The sequence below is a fragment of the Macrobrachium nipponense genome, chromosome 9 (assembly GCF_015104395.2).
Source record: "Macrobrachium nipponense isolate FS-2020 chromosome 9, ASM1510439v2, whole genome shotgun sequence".
NCBI lineage: Eukaryota > Metazoa > Arthropoda > Malacostraca > Decapoda > Palaemonidae > Macrobrachium > Macrobrachium nipponense.
Genome location: NC_061110.1, coordinates 7,313,598 through 7,330,241, shown reverse-complemented (window position 1 = coordinate 7,330,241; position 16,644 = coordinate 7,313,598). Strand labels below are relative to the sequence as shown.

Sequence of the window (16,644 nt, the reverse complement as noted above, 5' to 3'; positions counted from 1 at the left end):
ACGTGTAACTGATCCAATGTAATTTGAAATTCAATAAGAAAACTGCATCAATTGTTCTGTAATAAAAACCTAGAGAGAAATTTTAGCTTTGCTGAAAGTAGATGAAAGACATTAAAACAGAAAAATAATAAAATAAGAGTCATAAATTAATAAGGCAAAGAAGGGTGTCTGAGCTCCAATTTAATCTATACCTCCTAAGTAGTTTTGACTCATGTCTGTTATTAAAATGTCGTAGAGTAATATTAGAAGTGAATTGTGGATGTGAATTATCGTGAAATGATAAATCAGTGTGTATATATGTATGTATGTGTTTATAATATATATATATATATATATATATATATATATATATATATATATATATATATATATATATATATATGTGTGTGTGTGTGTGTGTGTGTGTGTGTGTATGTGTGTGTGTGTGTGTGTGTAGTAAGGAAAAGAAAGAAGAGGGCGGGGCTGGTGGTTGGGTGGAGCTTTGAAAGCATTAGAAAAGGTGTGGACTGAGCAAAGAGGATAACCAATCTTCATTTTTCTCTTTGACGAGGCAATGTTATGGCGCAAAGGCTCCCATGTTGCCATAGGTAACATTGATTGACCTGGCTGGAGGAAACACACCACCGTCTGTCTGTGACCCCATTCTGTGCAAACAATTCTTGAAAGTCCATGGGGGTGTGGGTGGTGGATGTTGGGGGGGGCGGAGACCCATAGCTCCCCTCTTCACACCTAGATCCATCACATTCCACAGAACCCAAAAATGTCATGTTTGAAAGTCATCCTCTGCTGGACTCAAGGTAAATCTATGCACCTAACATCTTCCCCGTATGGGCTAGTGGCTTCAGTGCACCTCACGCCGTTCACTGTAGGCATTACATACGGTTCTTTGCTGCAACCCTCTTTCGTTCCCTTTTACTGTAACTCCTTTCATATTCGCTTTCTTCCATCTTAACTTTCCTTAACTCTATCCTTATGGTTGTGCAACTGCAAAGTTTTCCTCCTGTTACACCTTTCAAACCTTTGTACTCTCACTTATTATTATTATTATCATTATTTTTTTTTCTTTATCACAGTCCTCCAATTCGACTGGGTGGTATTTATAGTGTGGGGTTCCGGGTTGCATCCTGCCTCCTTAGGAGTCCATCACTCTTCTTACTATGTGCGCCGTTTCTAGGATCACACTCTTCTGCATGAGTCCTGGAGCTACTTCAGCCTCTAGTTTTTCCAGATTCCTTTTCAGGGATCTTGGGATCGTGCCTAGTGTTCCTATGATTATGGGTACAATTTCCACTGGCATATCCCATATCCTTCTTATTTCTATTTTCAAGGTTTTGATACTTATCCATTTTTTCCTTTATCTTCAACCTCTGGTGTCCCATGGTATTGCGACATCAATGAGTGATACTTTCTTCTTGATTTTGTCAATCAACGTCACGTCTGGTCTGTTTGCACGTATCACCCTATCTGTTCTGATACCATAGTCCCAGACGATCTTTGCCTGATCGTTTTCTATCACTCCTTCAGGTTGGTGCTCGTACCACTTATTACTGCAAGGTAGCTGGTGTTTCTTGCACAAGCTCCAATGGAGGGCTTTTGCCACTGAATCATGCCTCTTTTTGTACTGGTTCTGTGCAAGTGCCGGACATTCGCTTGCTATGTGGTTTATGGTTTAATTTTTCGTATTGCACTTCCTACATATGGGAGAGATGTTATTTCCGTCTATCGTTCTTTGAACATATCTGGTTCTTAGGGCCTGATCTTGTGCCGCTGTTATCATTCCTTCAGTTTCCTTCTTGAGCTCTCCCCTCTGTAACCATTGCCATGTGTCATCGCTGGCCAGTTCTTTAGTCTGTCTCATGTATTGTCCTTGCATTGGTTTGTTGTGCCAGTCCTCTGTTCTGTTTGTCATTCTCCTGTCTCTGTATATTTCTGGGTCTTCGTCTACTTTTATCAGTCCTTCTTCCTATGCACTCTTGAGCCACTCGTCTTCACTGATTTTCAGATACTGCCCCAGTCCCCATGCTCTGTTCTCGATGTTGACGCAGTCCTCTATGCTTAGTAGTCCTCTCCCTCCTTCCTTTCGTGTTATGTATAGTGTGTCCGTATTTGCTTTTGGGTGTAGTGCTTTGTGTATTGTCATATGTTTCCTAGTTTTCTGGTCTATGTTGCGAAGTTCTGCCTTCGTCCATTACACTATTCCTGCACTGTATCTGATTACTGGCACTGCCCATGTGTTTATGGCTTTTATCATATTTCCTCCATTGAGTTTTGACTTGAGTATCGCCTTGAGTCTCTGCATATATTCTTTCCTGATCGTGTCCTTCATCTCTTGGTGTTTTATATCCCCTCCTTCCATTATTCCCAGGTATTTGTATCCCGTCTCATCTATGTGTTTGATGTTGCTTCCATCTGGTAGCTTTATCCCTTCAGTACTTGTTACTTTGCCCTTTTGTATGTTGACTAAGGCGCATTTTTCTATTCCAAACTCCATCCTGATGTCCCCAGATACAATCCTTACAGTCTGGATTAGGGTATCTATTTCCTTGATGCTCTTACCATACAGCTTGATGTCGTCCATGAACATCAGATGGTTAATTCTGTTGCCTCTTTTCTTGAGTTGGTACCCAGCATCCATCTTCTGCAGTACGTTTTGTGTCATGGGAAGGACTCATGGCTACTACGAAGAGTAGTGGGGACAGTGAGTCTCCCTGGAAGATCCCTCTCCTGATATTAACCTCTGCTAGTCTTATTCCAGAGTTTATAAGTATTGTATTCTAGTTGGGCATTGTATTTTTGAGGAAGCTGATGGTGTTTTCCTCTGCCCCTTATATTTTCAGGCATTCTATTAGCCATGTGTGTGGTATCATGTCGAAGGCTTTCTTATAGTCTATCCATGCCATGCTTAGGTTGGTTTTCCTTCTCTTACTGTTCTTCATTACCATTTTGTCTATCAGGAGCTGGTCTTTTGTGCCCCTACACTTCCTTCTGCAGCCTTTCTGTTGGTGGGGGATGGTGTTTGTATCCTGTAAGTAGTTGTATAGCCTTTCGCTGATGATACCTGTTAGTAACTTCCACATTATTGGTAGGCAGGTGATAGGCCTGTAGTTATTATTATTATTATTATTATTATTATTATTATTATTATTATTATTATTATTATTATTCAGAAGACGAACCCTATTCATATGGGATAGCGGCACCAACTTGAAATTCAAGCTTCCAAAGATTATGGTGTTCAATAGAAAAGTTAAGCCTATCTTAGTTTAACCAGACCACTGAGCTGGTTAACAGCTCTCCTAGAGCTAGCCCGAAGGACTAGATAATTTTACGTTCCTAGGAACCAATTAGTTACCTTGCAACGGGACCTGCAGCTTATTTTGGGATCCGAACCACTTTATATCGAGAAATAAACTTCTAATCACCAGAAACAACTTTCTCCGATTCCATGTTGGCAGAGCGGGGTATCGAACTTATGTTCAATAGGAAGAAGTAACAAAGAGCAATGGGAAACACAGAAAGAAGAGATTACTTGCTAAGAAAGGAGAAATAAATTAATAAAACAATAGACAAAATTGTAAGTAAATTATCAATTTCCCTGAGCGCTGGTCCCAGCGCTAGGAATTAGGCGTAAGTGTTATATTCCACTGGAATTAGGCTTAAGTGTTATATTCCATTGGAATTAGGGGTAAGTGTTATATTCCACTGGAAGTAGGCCTAAGTGTTATATTCCATTGGAATTAGGTCTAAGTGTTATATTCCATTGGAATTAGGCCTAAGTGTTATATTTCACTGGAATTAGGTCCAAGTGTTATATTCCATTGGAATTAGGCCTAAGTGTTATATTCCATTGGAATTAGGCCTAAGTGTTATATTCCACTGGAATTAGGTCTAAATGTTATATTCCATTGGAATTAGGCCTAAATGTTGTATTCCACTGGAATTAGGCCTAAATGTTATATTCCATTGAAATTAGGTCTAAGTGTTATATTCCATTCCCGTTTCCTAACCATTCTCTATTTGCCAAATTTAACGTTCCAGTTTCCAGAGGACAGGAGGTCCTGTAATCCATGTTAACTGGATGGAGAAAAGGTTTGCGAAAACATTCCAGTTATCGTGCGAAAGTCTGCCATGGAAAAAATTCCAGCCTGTCGGGGTGGAATGTTCCTTTATTAACCTCATGACAACACTGACTTCATTCCCTAGCGACGAAACACTTCAGTTACCAAAACACACGCCCCTCCCCATCCCCTATCCCCCAACACACACGTACACGTGTACACAACCTACTGCCCGCAATTTTATTCTGCATCGGGGTGGTCACACGTGATACTTTCTTGACACGTTGGTCAAATGAAATGGAGCCAGATTCAGAATGGCAGAAATAAAGGAGAGTGGTTTCTTAACGCATTTAGAACTAAGCCTCCTGATGAATTAATCCGTTCTGCTACGTAATTAGAGGTCGAGGTGTCTAGCGTGCTGTTACAGGGCACTTAATAGACCGTAACAAAATTATTGTCTTTTACTGTTATGCAACGGTACACTATGACGATAAAAAGACCCATAACAGACTATATATACAAAATGCACTGACGTTATGTCGATGTGTTGTCCTTATCGATTTCTGGGGACAGTATTGGTCCGTAATCTATAGACATCACAAATACATGACTTTACTTTTGCATCTGATCATAAAAGGAAAGAAAAATATGCTAGCTAGCTCCAGAGTAAAAAGTGTGGTGTATATATATATATATTATATATATATATATATATATCTATATATATATGTATATATATATATATATATATATATATATATATATATATATATATATATATATATACATATATATATATATATATATATATATATATATATATATATGTATATATATATACATATATATATATATATATCTATATATATATATATATATATATATATATATATATATATATATATATATATATATATATATATATATATAGGGTGTCCACAAAGTCTCAGTACCATTACAAGCAATAAATACTTGTAATGGTACTGGGAATATATTGAATACCTCACGCGGTGCACTGTAGGCATTACTTATGGTCCTTTGCAACGTCCCTTCCATGTACCCCTAGCTGCAACCCCTTTCATTCCTTTTACTGTACCTCGGTTCATATTCTCTTTCTTTTGTCATACTTCCTCAGCTCCAAACAATTATTGTTTTAAATTCTCAATTTTCCCTCCAGCACTGAATAACCTCCTAGGTCTTAGCGCTTGGCCTTATGTTCCATTATTCCGGGCAGTGTATAATGTATATTATTTTTTTTTTATAATGGGTAACGTTGGTCTGAAACTTTCGTTCATATTATTCCATGTTTATCTGTCATTAAAACCAGTGTACGATTCGGTAGCTCCAGGTTAATATGCTGGTATATGACCCTCGCTTAGTGCGCTAGTCTACACGAACTTCGTGAGACAATTATTGATTCTTACGAAACTGGTTACCGTAATTAAAACAAACGCATCGCTTATGACTATATTTCCCTCCGTTGTCTAAAGATAGTCTACTGGGATGTATGGATAGTAGACTGCCATCATTTTAGACGTCTTTGTTTAGGCCTGGTGCAGCCTCTCTCATTATATAAATATGTATAAATGGAACCTCGTATTTTAATAACTATTTACATTTTTATCGCTTCCTTTATTAATTTGTTAGTTTATTTTTTTTTTTACTTTTTCAGTAACTGATCTCTTCATTCTGTATTTCGTATTACATTCTGTTACTTCTTTGCAATGGACACCATGATATTCTTTAGAAGCTATTCTTTGGAAGCTAAGAGAATTTCAAGTCAGTGGCCCCTGTGGTGGGCTTGTTCCATATGAATAATAATAATAATAATAATAAGAGAGAGAGAGAGGATAGATTGATAAGTATCAAAACCTGAAAACAGAAATAAGAAGGCTATGGGATATGCCAGTGAACATTGTACCCATAAACATAGGAACACTAAGAGGCACGATCCCAAGATCCCCGAAAAAAACACCTGGAAAAACTAGATGCCGAAATAGCTCCAAGACTCATGCAGAAAAGTGTGCTCCTAGAAACAGCACACGTAGTGAGGAAAGTGATGGACTCATAAGGAGGTAGGATGCAACCCGGAACCCCACACTATAAAAACCACCCAGTCGAAAAGGATGACTGTAATAATAATAATAATAATAATAATAATAATAATATAACGTCTCTTGTTTAGGGCTCCCCGTCTCGACCTACTATACCATCTGACCGCCAGTTTCGACGGTATGGTCGAAAACAATCAAATAAAACATGACGTAACCCCTCCCCCCTAAGATACGTGTCATAATGGCACATAAACAAAGGAGTCCATAATTCCAGGATGTAAACATGATAGATGTGTAACCTGGTTCCTTTCCATACCGGTAGAGCCGACCTTCATTATTTTATTCCGCGTATAGGGGCAGGGATGCCGTCAGTGCACTCCACGCGGTGCACTGTAAGCATTACTTAAAAAGGTTCTCTAACTGCAACCACTTTCATTACGTTCACTATACCTTCGTGCTATATTCCCTATCTTTTATTGTACCCCCGTTCATATTCTCTTTCTTCTATTTTACATTCCACCTTCTCGTAGCAATGTTTTCAATAGTGAAACTGGCCAACAGCGAGGTTTTCCTCTCGTTACACCTTTCAAACCTTTTACCGTCAATTTCCATTTCAGCGCTGAATGACCTTGTAGGTCCCAGTGCTTGGCCTGAATTCTATATTGAATTCAGTTCCATTATAAATAATATACTCCTGCAAAAGCACTTGAAGTACACAGACGTCACACTGGTTAGACCTCGTCTCGATTTGAGTTATTATAAACTCAAAAAAACTCAAGCTCGTTTCTCTCTACTTGATTAAACCACTTGGGGGCACTGGTTCGTCTTCACACAAACGCCAGTCTTTATACGAAGTCTTTTTTTTAGGTTAAGGACGATCGTGTAACAATTCTTCCTAGAAATTCCTGCATTTGCTTTTTTAAGACAGTCTTCTGTTCTGTAACTTCTGCAAGACTCACGCTGCCTCTCTCGCTTCTGTCATTGCTACTAAAATGTGACTTACTTAAAAAAAATATATATTTTACTCTGGTCTAAAATCTTTGCAGCCAAATTGTGATAAAATAATAAAAAATATATATGCGTGCACACACACACACACACACACACACACACACACACACACACACACACACACATATATATATATATATAATATATATTTATATATATATATATATATATATGTTAGTGTGTTTATTTAACTCAGGATGGAGTAGCATTAGAAACAGGGAAAGTGTATGTATACGTATGTATGACTGTGTATCATATACTTTACGTGTTGAAATATGATTGGAAGAGTGTATGTATATTTATGTATGCATGAACGCTTTGAATGTACTCCTTTTCCCAGATCATCAAACTTAAACGCCCAACTGCAGAATCAAATATCTCATGTAACGTCAAAGTTACAAAGACAAAACGCACATTCCACTGACCTTGTATGTCTCCTCCGCCATGACGTAATATTTGTGTCCGTCTGATCTCGCTGGAAGCAAAAGAAAGTACGACTTCTTACTTCGAAAGTCTCAGCCGAACTGGAATAAAGTTAAGGCTGCGGACTATGTTTATATCACTCGCTAGGCGGGGTGTCCTTTTCGGTCTGCGCATGCGCAGTGGAGTTCTTGAAAACTTCCCCCCCTCCCCCCACACGTTCCTCAATATTGCCATTTATTGTGGTTTATAAAAAACGTGAGTTATAATAGCTGATCCTTGTATGTATTTGATTGTGGGTTTAAAGACCATAAATACACATCTGCAATACGTTCAAGTATATGATACATTTGTACATACGTATGTATATCTATACATACATATCTGTTATAGTACTAATGATTACCTTTATTTATTTTTTATTCTGTCTCACATCATGTCAATGAACCATAGCACACATTTATACATAAGTATGAATACATATACGTACTCTTCCTGTTTGTAATGATGTTTCAAACTCAAGTACTGCATAGCACACATTTATACATATGTTTGGTTACATATACTATTCATGTTTCTAATGATATTTCAATCTGTCAAATGATGTATAGCACACATTTATTCATATGCATATGCATAAAAGCTTCTGTTTCTTATGCATATTCAATCTGTCAAATGTAGCTATAGCTTACATTCATACATTCGTATGTATACTACATATTTTTATGTATTACAAGGCTCTAGGATTCTTTCCTCACCGTGTGCACCTACGAGGAAGGTCAGTTAATAGAAATAGACTACTATTACTCGAAAGTTATGACAGAATTTTATTACGACAATGAGAAAAAAGTTTATATAGGTATAACCATTTTAGGTAGACTTAAGTAAGGGTCCACGAATTATTTAGGGGTTAGAACACGGCCCTCCGAGGTTAGGATAAGTAAAAGAAGTCTGGTTAGGTCATGTTCCCTCTAAAATGCCAGCAATGTATAATTTGATGTGGGTTAGGTAGAAAGAGTTATATTTGGGTTAGTATACCATAAATTAATTCACTTTTTCTTCAAATATATTTTTATGGCGTTTTCTATGGATTAGTAAACCGGAGACACTTGTATTTTAATGATTTACTTACATTTTTATCTATTTATTTATTAGCCTGTTCTTAACATTCTTTTGTGTAGACGAATGTGTTCTATTCTACCTATCTCCCGTTAAATTAATCTGTTCAAATTATTACATATTTAACATTCAAACGTTTAAAGGAGCAGATGTTTAGAATTCACAGATAAAAAAATGCAAGTTTTGAAAGGTTTAAAGTGATAAAATATTAAGATTAAATAATTTTAAGGGAAAAATATTCAAAAAGAAAAGATTCAGAAAATTTTATATTTTGAAAGGTTAGAAATATCCAAAATTTTAACATTAAAAATCTGAAAAGGGAAAATGTTCAGAATTCATAGATTCAGAAATGGTAAATTCCAAAGGTTTAAAAGGGCAAATGTTCTGAATTCAACAATTCAAAATAAGTAGATTTAAAATGTTCAAATAGGCCAAAATTTTAAAAATTAAATAAACTTAAAATAAAGAAATAAAAGGGCAAATGTTTTGCATTCGAGAATTCAAAATAAGTAGATTTAAAAGGTTTAAAAGAGAGAAAACTTTCAAGTTAAATAAACTTAAAATAAAAAAAATAATGAAAGGGCAAATTTTTTGAATTCAAGAATTCAAAATAAGTAGATTTCAAAATGTTTAAAAAGGGTAAAAATTTTCAAATTAAAAAAGAACTTAAAACGTAAAAAAAAATAAAAGGGCAAAGTTCTGAATTCAAGAATTCAAAAATAATAGATTTATAAGGTTTAAAAGGGCCAAAAATTTTTTATTAATTAAAAAATTCAGAAGTTTGAAATTCTAAGTGTCAAAGTCACAGGTTAGACAATAAAATATCTTCGCGTTGCTTTGAAGTAACTGTTTTATTATATACATAAGCACCACCAAGTACATTAAAAACTAAATAAATCAACATCATTTTTTTAGCAGTATTGTGGCTCTTCCCCCATAGCTCCAATAACATAAGAACAACAACCAGACATATATAAATAAAAGTGTAGTCTTATTAACCCTTTCAATCACTGGCCTTCGTGGACAGTACTGTTTGGGATCCCAATTCTATTGTCGTTTTTAAAGATGGGATATTTTTTAATTTATTTTACTATGTTCATAAAGGCAAATCATTATGGCAAATGGTCCAAATTACTATTATTATTATTATTATTATTATTATTATCATTATTATTATTATTATTATTATTATTATTATATTATTATTATTATTATTATTATTATTCAGGAGATGAATCCTGTTCATATGGAACAAGTCCACCACCACAGGGGCCATTGACTAGAAATTCAAGGTTCCAAAGAATATAGTAGTGTTCATTTAAAGCAATAACAGAAGGTAATAGGAAATACATAAACAAAAAAGAAAAAAAAATGCCGCAAGTGAGTGACCCTGGGGGGTCATAAGTGACCCAAGGGGTCAACATATAAAATAATTGTACAAACTTTTAAAATCCTTGAACAAGTGCTAGATAACAAATGGCAAAGAAATTACATGCTTTTGATGCATAAATAACTAAATATATATATATATATATATATATATATATATATATATATATATATATATATATATATATGTGTGTGTGTGTGTGTGTGTGTGTGTGTGTGTGTGTGTTGTGTGTGTATGTATATATGTATGTTTGTGTGAAGGAGAGGTGATAAATGATAAAAAATAAGCAGATAAACATGTGAACATTGAATTGATATATATATATATATATATATATATATATATATATATATATATATATATATAAATTCATAATACATAATGTATATCCTATATGTAATTATATATATAATATATTATATAGATATATATATATATTCATATATAGGCAATATGACATTACATACATATACATATACTGGTATATGAAAATTATATATATGTACTAAGACATCATTTAACGCGGTTCTTCATCTTGCCTCAAACTGGCCTCGACTTCGTCGATCTCGTCTTGCAATTCCTTCTTCTCGCTGTTGAGGACCACCAGTTGTTTTCGAAGCTCCTCCTCTTTGACTCTGTTGGCCGACTCTCTCTGCAAAGGAAACTTACGACTCAGTACCCTCGTGTTTTTGCTGAGGCTATCGTCCTTTTTAATTATTGTTTCTAATAACCTTTCGTTTCTTTTCGTAAGTATTTCTTACGAAGAGTTTCGGTAAATCCGCGAATCGTATTTTACATAAATCAACGTGCAAAATGAGCAAATCCCTACAGATTCTCAAGAGACAGAGAGAGAGAGAGAGAGAGACAGAGAGAGACAGACAGACAGACAGAGAAGGACAAAAGGATATATACGTATATAAAGAGAGAGAGAGAGAGAGAGAGAGAGAGAGAGAGAGAGAGAGCAAATAAAATAAGAACGTACCAGATTCCTATAGATACATACAAGAGAGAGAGAGAGAGAGAGAGAGAGAGAGAGAGAGAGAGAGAGAGAGAGAGAAAAGAGGAAAGAGATAAAAAATTACCAGATTCCTATAGATATACAAGGAAACAAGAGAGAGAGGGAGAGAAAAGGACACAGAGAGAGAAAAGAGGAAAGAGGAGGGAGAGACCTTACAGACCTTACATCTTGTTCGGGTTGCCCCAGGTCCCTCAGTGTGAGGCACCTCTAATGTCTATCAGAGAGTTGCTAGTACATCTTCCGGTATATTTTGCATCCTCCAATCTTGGATGGACTGGGATGAGAGAGAGAGAGAGAGAGAGAGAGAGAGAGAGAGAGAGAGAGAGAGAGCAAAGGAAATTTGAATTTACCAGATTCCTATAGATTTAGAAATTACAAAGAAACGAGAGAGAGAGAGAGAGAGTGAGAGAGAGAGAGAGAGAGAGAGAGAGAGAGAGCAAATAAAATAGAAAATTACCAGATTCCTTTAGATATACAAGGAAACAAGAGGGAGAGAGAGAGAAAAGACACACACACACACACACACACACACAGATCCTGCCGTGTCACTCACCTGTGTAGCAGCAGTCTCGACGCTCCTGAGGGCGAACTGCTCGATCTCCTTCAGGAGCTTGACCGTTTTTGAGGAGTCCTTCTCCGTTGGCGTATCGCCAGTCTTTGCGATCTAAAGGAAACGACAGAACTTATTATTATTATTATTATTCAGAAGATGAAACCTATTCACATGGAGCAATTCCACCACAGGGGCCAGTGACTTGAAGTTCAAACTTACAAAGAAATTATTATTATTATTATTATTATTATTATTATTATTATTATTATTATTATTATTATATTATTATTTTTTTTTTTTTTTTTTTTTTTTTTTTTTTTTTATCTATCACAGTCCTCTAATTCGACTGGGTGGTATTTATAGTGTTGGGTTCCGGGTTGCATCCTGCCTCCTTAGGAGTCCATCACCTTTTCTTACTACACTATTATTATTATTATTATTATTATTATTATTATTATTATTATTATTATATTATTATTATTATTCATAAGATGAACCCTATTCATATGGAGCAAGTCCACCACAGGAGACAGTGACTTGAAGTTCAAGCTTACAAACTCTAATTCGACTGGGTGGTATTTATAGTGTTGGGTTCCAGGTTGCATCCTGCCTCCTTAGGAGTCCATCACTTTTCTTACTATTCTATTATTATTATTATTATTATTATTATTATTATTAGTATTAATTATTATTTTATTATTATTTTATTGTTATTATTAATTAATTATTATTATTTAATTAACTTATGATTATTATTATTATATATTATTATTATTATTAATTAATTAAGTATTATTATATTATAAATTATTATTTCAATATGATTATTATTTAAATTATTATTATTTATTATTATTGCATAAGATGAACCTTATTCATATGGAACAAGCCCACCACAGGGGCCAGTGACTTGAAGTTCAAGTTACAAAGAATTATTATTATTATTATTATTATTATTATTATTATTATTATTATTATTATTATTATTATTATTACATTCATAAGATGAACCTTATTCATATGGAACAAGCCCATCACAGGGGCCAGTGACTTGAAGTTCAAGCTTACAAAGAAATTATTATTATTATTATTATTATTCAGAAGATGACCCTATTCATATGGGCCTGTTCTATATGAAGAGGTTTCATCTTCTGAATAATAATAATAATATAATAATAATAATAATAATAATAATAATAATAATAATAATAATAATAATAATAATAATAATGAACCAAAAAAACTCTTTCAGTTTTCTTCTGAAGATTGAAAAAGAAACTCATAAAATTATTGTGTATAACGTGTTTACTTATAATTGTTGAGTAAAATAAAATGTAAATACTTATAAGTAAACACGTTATACACGGTAATAATAATAATAATAATAATAATAATAATAATAATAATAAATAATAATAATAATAATAATAATACATCAATGAGTGGGGGAACAAACTGCACCGTTGTCAAGACGTTTGCAATTCTCTTGGTGGCACAGATGACTTGATTCTGCATGTCTTCGTCCTCAGGGACATTCTTGAGTTTTGTGAGCAGGTCACGCAAGTCTGTGATGGACCTCAGGAGGCTGATAGGGGTCTTCTCGTCTGTGCATTGACCTGAAGGAGAGTAGCACTTCTTAAGTGTCTTGTGAATGAAAAATTCCTTTTTTTTCGGAAGAAATTTTCATGGTTTTGCCTTTTTTTTTTATTTATTTATTTTATTCTTGGTGCAATCTACTAGATAGCCTGTGTCAAAATTCAATACATCGAGTAGAAAAGCCAAGTAATACTATGGTAAGTCGTACAAAAAATAGAACCTGTAATGACATTTCTAAACTATATTTGCAATGTGCAATGTGAGATTGGACAAGACTGTAGCCTTGATGACCTATTGTTTGGGATAGAATTGAAATAGTGGCCTATTGAGTGAGATGTGGAGAGAGAGAGAGAGAGAGCACAACCTCACTTTTATTGTTTATTTACTAATTCAAATTGCCCTTACATCTTTATAGCCAGTATCGAACCCAAAGTTACAACTTGTAAGCAATTTTTCACTAATTTCTTTATAAGTAAATGGATTTCATTATTTTTCATTGGTCATTAAATTTATTTTGTTTATTGAGCTTTTACTTTTTCTTAATCTGTCTCACTGCTGTGATGTGCAGGACACTCATTTGAATACATATTCTGAAACCAGGAATTTAACGTTTCAGAACAGTATTAAGTCTCATTCAACATTTTGATATCTTCAACAGGCTGGGATGGGAGATCACTGAAATTAGGGAATTAGGGTGAAATCTGACGTCTTTGAAAACTATAAATAAATATAAGTTCTTTAATAAAAGATGAAAATAGTTCGGTATTTACTAGAAGTATTACTTTGTATAACCATGATAAAATAATCGATACCCTTAAATGTAAAACCAGGAAGCTCCACCTACTTCTCGGATTAGGAGTTCCGTTCCTCAGTTCGATCTTCAAGGCTGACCGAATGAAATTCATCCCTCGATATCGGTCTTTAGGATTCTGATATGCCTCGAGGCTCTTGAGTATCTCCTGATACTTTGAAATCAAATTTTGGAGGATTGAAGACAGCTCTAAAACGCGTTGAATGGAGGTCGCATTGTGCATGCACTTCTCAATTTCTGTCTGCATGTCCTTTATTTTTGCTAGAATCGATGACATATTCAGATGAAGTTGTGTCAAGGCTTCCTTTTCCTTCTCTGACAACTCTGTGCAATTTGTGCTCACAGTGGTTGTTCCAAGTGACGCAGTTGTAGGTGATTCTACGCCCTGTGTTGTATTGGAGGTTATTAGAGTTGAAGATACTTCTGGAGGACTTACAGAAGTGGGTGGTCTTGTCCATTCCTCTGAAGATTTAGTGGTCTCTGGCGAGGTAGCAGCAGTTGACGAAGTCTCTGAGACAGTTGTATTATTGACAGGGAATACTGGGAAGGGAGGTTCGTTTTCTGTGACCTTTGGTAGTTCAGTTCCAGTTGTCATTTCTTGTGTGGATGTGCTTTCGTTAGTTGAAATAGTTTCATTAAATGTTGTAGGAGGCAAAGTTGACTCTAAAAAATGACTCACATTTGCCGAGGATGTCGTAGATAATCCACTTTGCAATTCTTCCTTCGTTGTAGTTTCATTAGAAGGCATTTTGGAGAATGTGGTTCCCTCTGAAACACTTACATTGGTTGGGTGTGTTCCTGTAGATTCACTTGCCTGTTCTGAAGTAGTTTCATTGGAAGTTGTGCCGGAGACTGTGGTTCCCTCTGAGACGCTGGCGGTGGTCGTGGGCTCAGTTTCATTGGAAGTCGTGCCGGAGACTGTGGTTCCCTCTGAGACGCTGGCGGTGGTCGTGGGCTCAGTTTCATTGGAAGTCGTGCCGGAGACTGTGGTTCCCTCTGAGACGCTGGCGGCAGTCGGGGTGGGCTTAGTTTTTCATTGGAAGTCGTGCCGGAGACTGTGGTTCCCTCTGAGACGCTGGCGGTGGTCGTGGGCTCAGTTTCATTGGAAGTCGTGCCGTAGACTGTCGTGCCCTCCGAAGCGCTAGCGGTGGTTGTGGGCTCTGCCGTAGTCTCATTGGAAGTCGTGCCAGAGACTGTGGTGCCCTCCGAAACGCTGGCGATGGTCTCGGGCTCTGCCGTAGTCTCATTGGAAGTCGTGCCAGAGACTGTGGTGCCCTCCGAAACGCTGGCGGTGGTCTCGGGCTCGGCCGTAGTCTCATTGGAAGTCGTGCCGGAGACTGTGGTGCCCTCCGAAACGCTGGCGGTGGTCTCGGGCTCTGCCGTAGTCTCATTGGAAGTCGTGCCAGGAGACTGTGGTGCCCTCCGAAAACGCTGGCGGTGGATCTCGGGCTCTGCCGCTATAGTCTCATTGGAAGTCGTTGCCGGAGGACTGTGTAGTTTTCATTGGAAGTCGTGCCAGAGACTGTGGTGCCCTTCGAAACGCTGGTCCGTAGTGTCTCATTGGAAGTCGTGCCGAAGGACTGTGGTAGTTTCATTGGAAGTCGTGCCGGAGACATGTGGTGCCCTCCGAACGCTGGCGGTGGTCTCGGGCTCTGCCGTAGTTCTCTTGGAAATCGTGCCAGAGACGGTGGATGTTTCATTGGAAGTCGTTGCCGGAGACGGTGGTGCCCTCCGAAACGCTGGCGGTGGTCGCGGGCTCTGCCAGTAGTCTCATTGGAAGTCGTGCCGGAGGCTGTGGTGCCCTCCGAAACGCTGGCGGTGGTCTCGGGCTCTGCCGTAGTCTCATTGGAAGTCGTGCCGGAGACTGTGGTAGTTTCATTGGAAGTCGTGCCGGAGACTGTGGTGCCCTCCGAAACGCTGGCGGTGGTCTCGGGCTCTGCCGTAGTCTCATTGGAAGTCGTGCCAGAGACTGTGGTGCCCTCCGAAACGCTGGCGGTGGTCTCGGGCTCTGCCGTAGTCTCATTGGAAGTCGTGCCGGAGACGTGGTGCCCTCCGAAACGCTGGCGGTGGTTTTTCGGGCTCTGCCGTAGTCCTCATTGGAAGTCGTGCCGGAGACGGTGGTGCCCTCCGAAACGCTGGCGGTGGTCTCGGGCTCTGCCGTAGTCTCATTGGAAGTCGTGCCGGAGACGGTGGTGCCCTCCGAAACGCTGGCGGTGGTCTCGGGCTCTGCCGTAGTCTCATTGGAAGTCGTGCCGGGGACGGTGGTGCCCTCCGAAACGCTGGCGGTGGTCTCGGGCTCTGCCGTAGTCTCATTGGAAGTCGTGCCGGAGACGGTGGTGCCCTCCGAAACGCTGGCGGTGGTCTCGGGCTCTGCCGTAGTCTCATTGGAAGTCGTGCCGGAGACTGTGGTGCCCTCCGAAACGCTGGCGGTGGTCTCGGGCTCTGCCGTAGTCTCATTGGAAGTCGTGCCGGAGACTGTGGTAGTTTCATTGGAAGTCGTGCCGGAGACTGTGGTGCCCTCCGAAACGCTGGCGGTGGTCTCGGGCTCTGCCGTAGTCTCATTGGAAGTCGTGCCGGATGACGGTGGTGCCCTCCGAAACGCTGCGGTGGTCTC

The 16,644-nt window shown here is 37.8% G+C and overlaps 2 protein-coding genes across 2 annotated transcripts in view; both read right to left on the bottom strand.

Annotated features, from left to right (window-relative positions):
- The window catches only part of LOC135218324 (annexin-B12-like), a 27,745-nt gene extending 20,090 nt beyond the window's left edge, over positions 1-7,655 (bottom strand). The window contains exon 1 of the mRNA XM_064254553.1: positions 7,549-7,655. Coding sequence (XP_064110623.1) covers positions 7,549-7,569 — 21 coding nt within the window. The 5' untranslated portion in view covers positions 7,570-7,655. The remainder of the gene's footprint in view (positions 1-7,548) is intronic.
- Positions 7,656-10,537: 2,882 nt separating this feature from the next.
- On the bottom strand, positions 10,538-15,044 carry LOC135218264 (mucin-17-like). Its single transcript, XM_064254437.1, has 4 exons — positions 14,064-15,044; positions 13,085-13,239; positions 11,624-11,734; positions 10,538-10,704 (listed from the first exon to the last, which is right to left on the bottom strand). Exons 1-4 carry the CDS (start codon positions 14,776-14,778, stop codon positions 10,570-10,572), a joined length of 1,116 nt encoding a protein of 371 aa, XP_064110507.1. The 5' UTR covers positions 14,779-15,044; the 3' UTR covers positions 10,538-10,569.
- Positions 15,045-16,644: the final 1,600 nt, after the last annotated feature.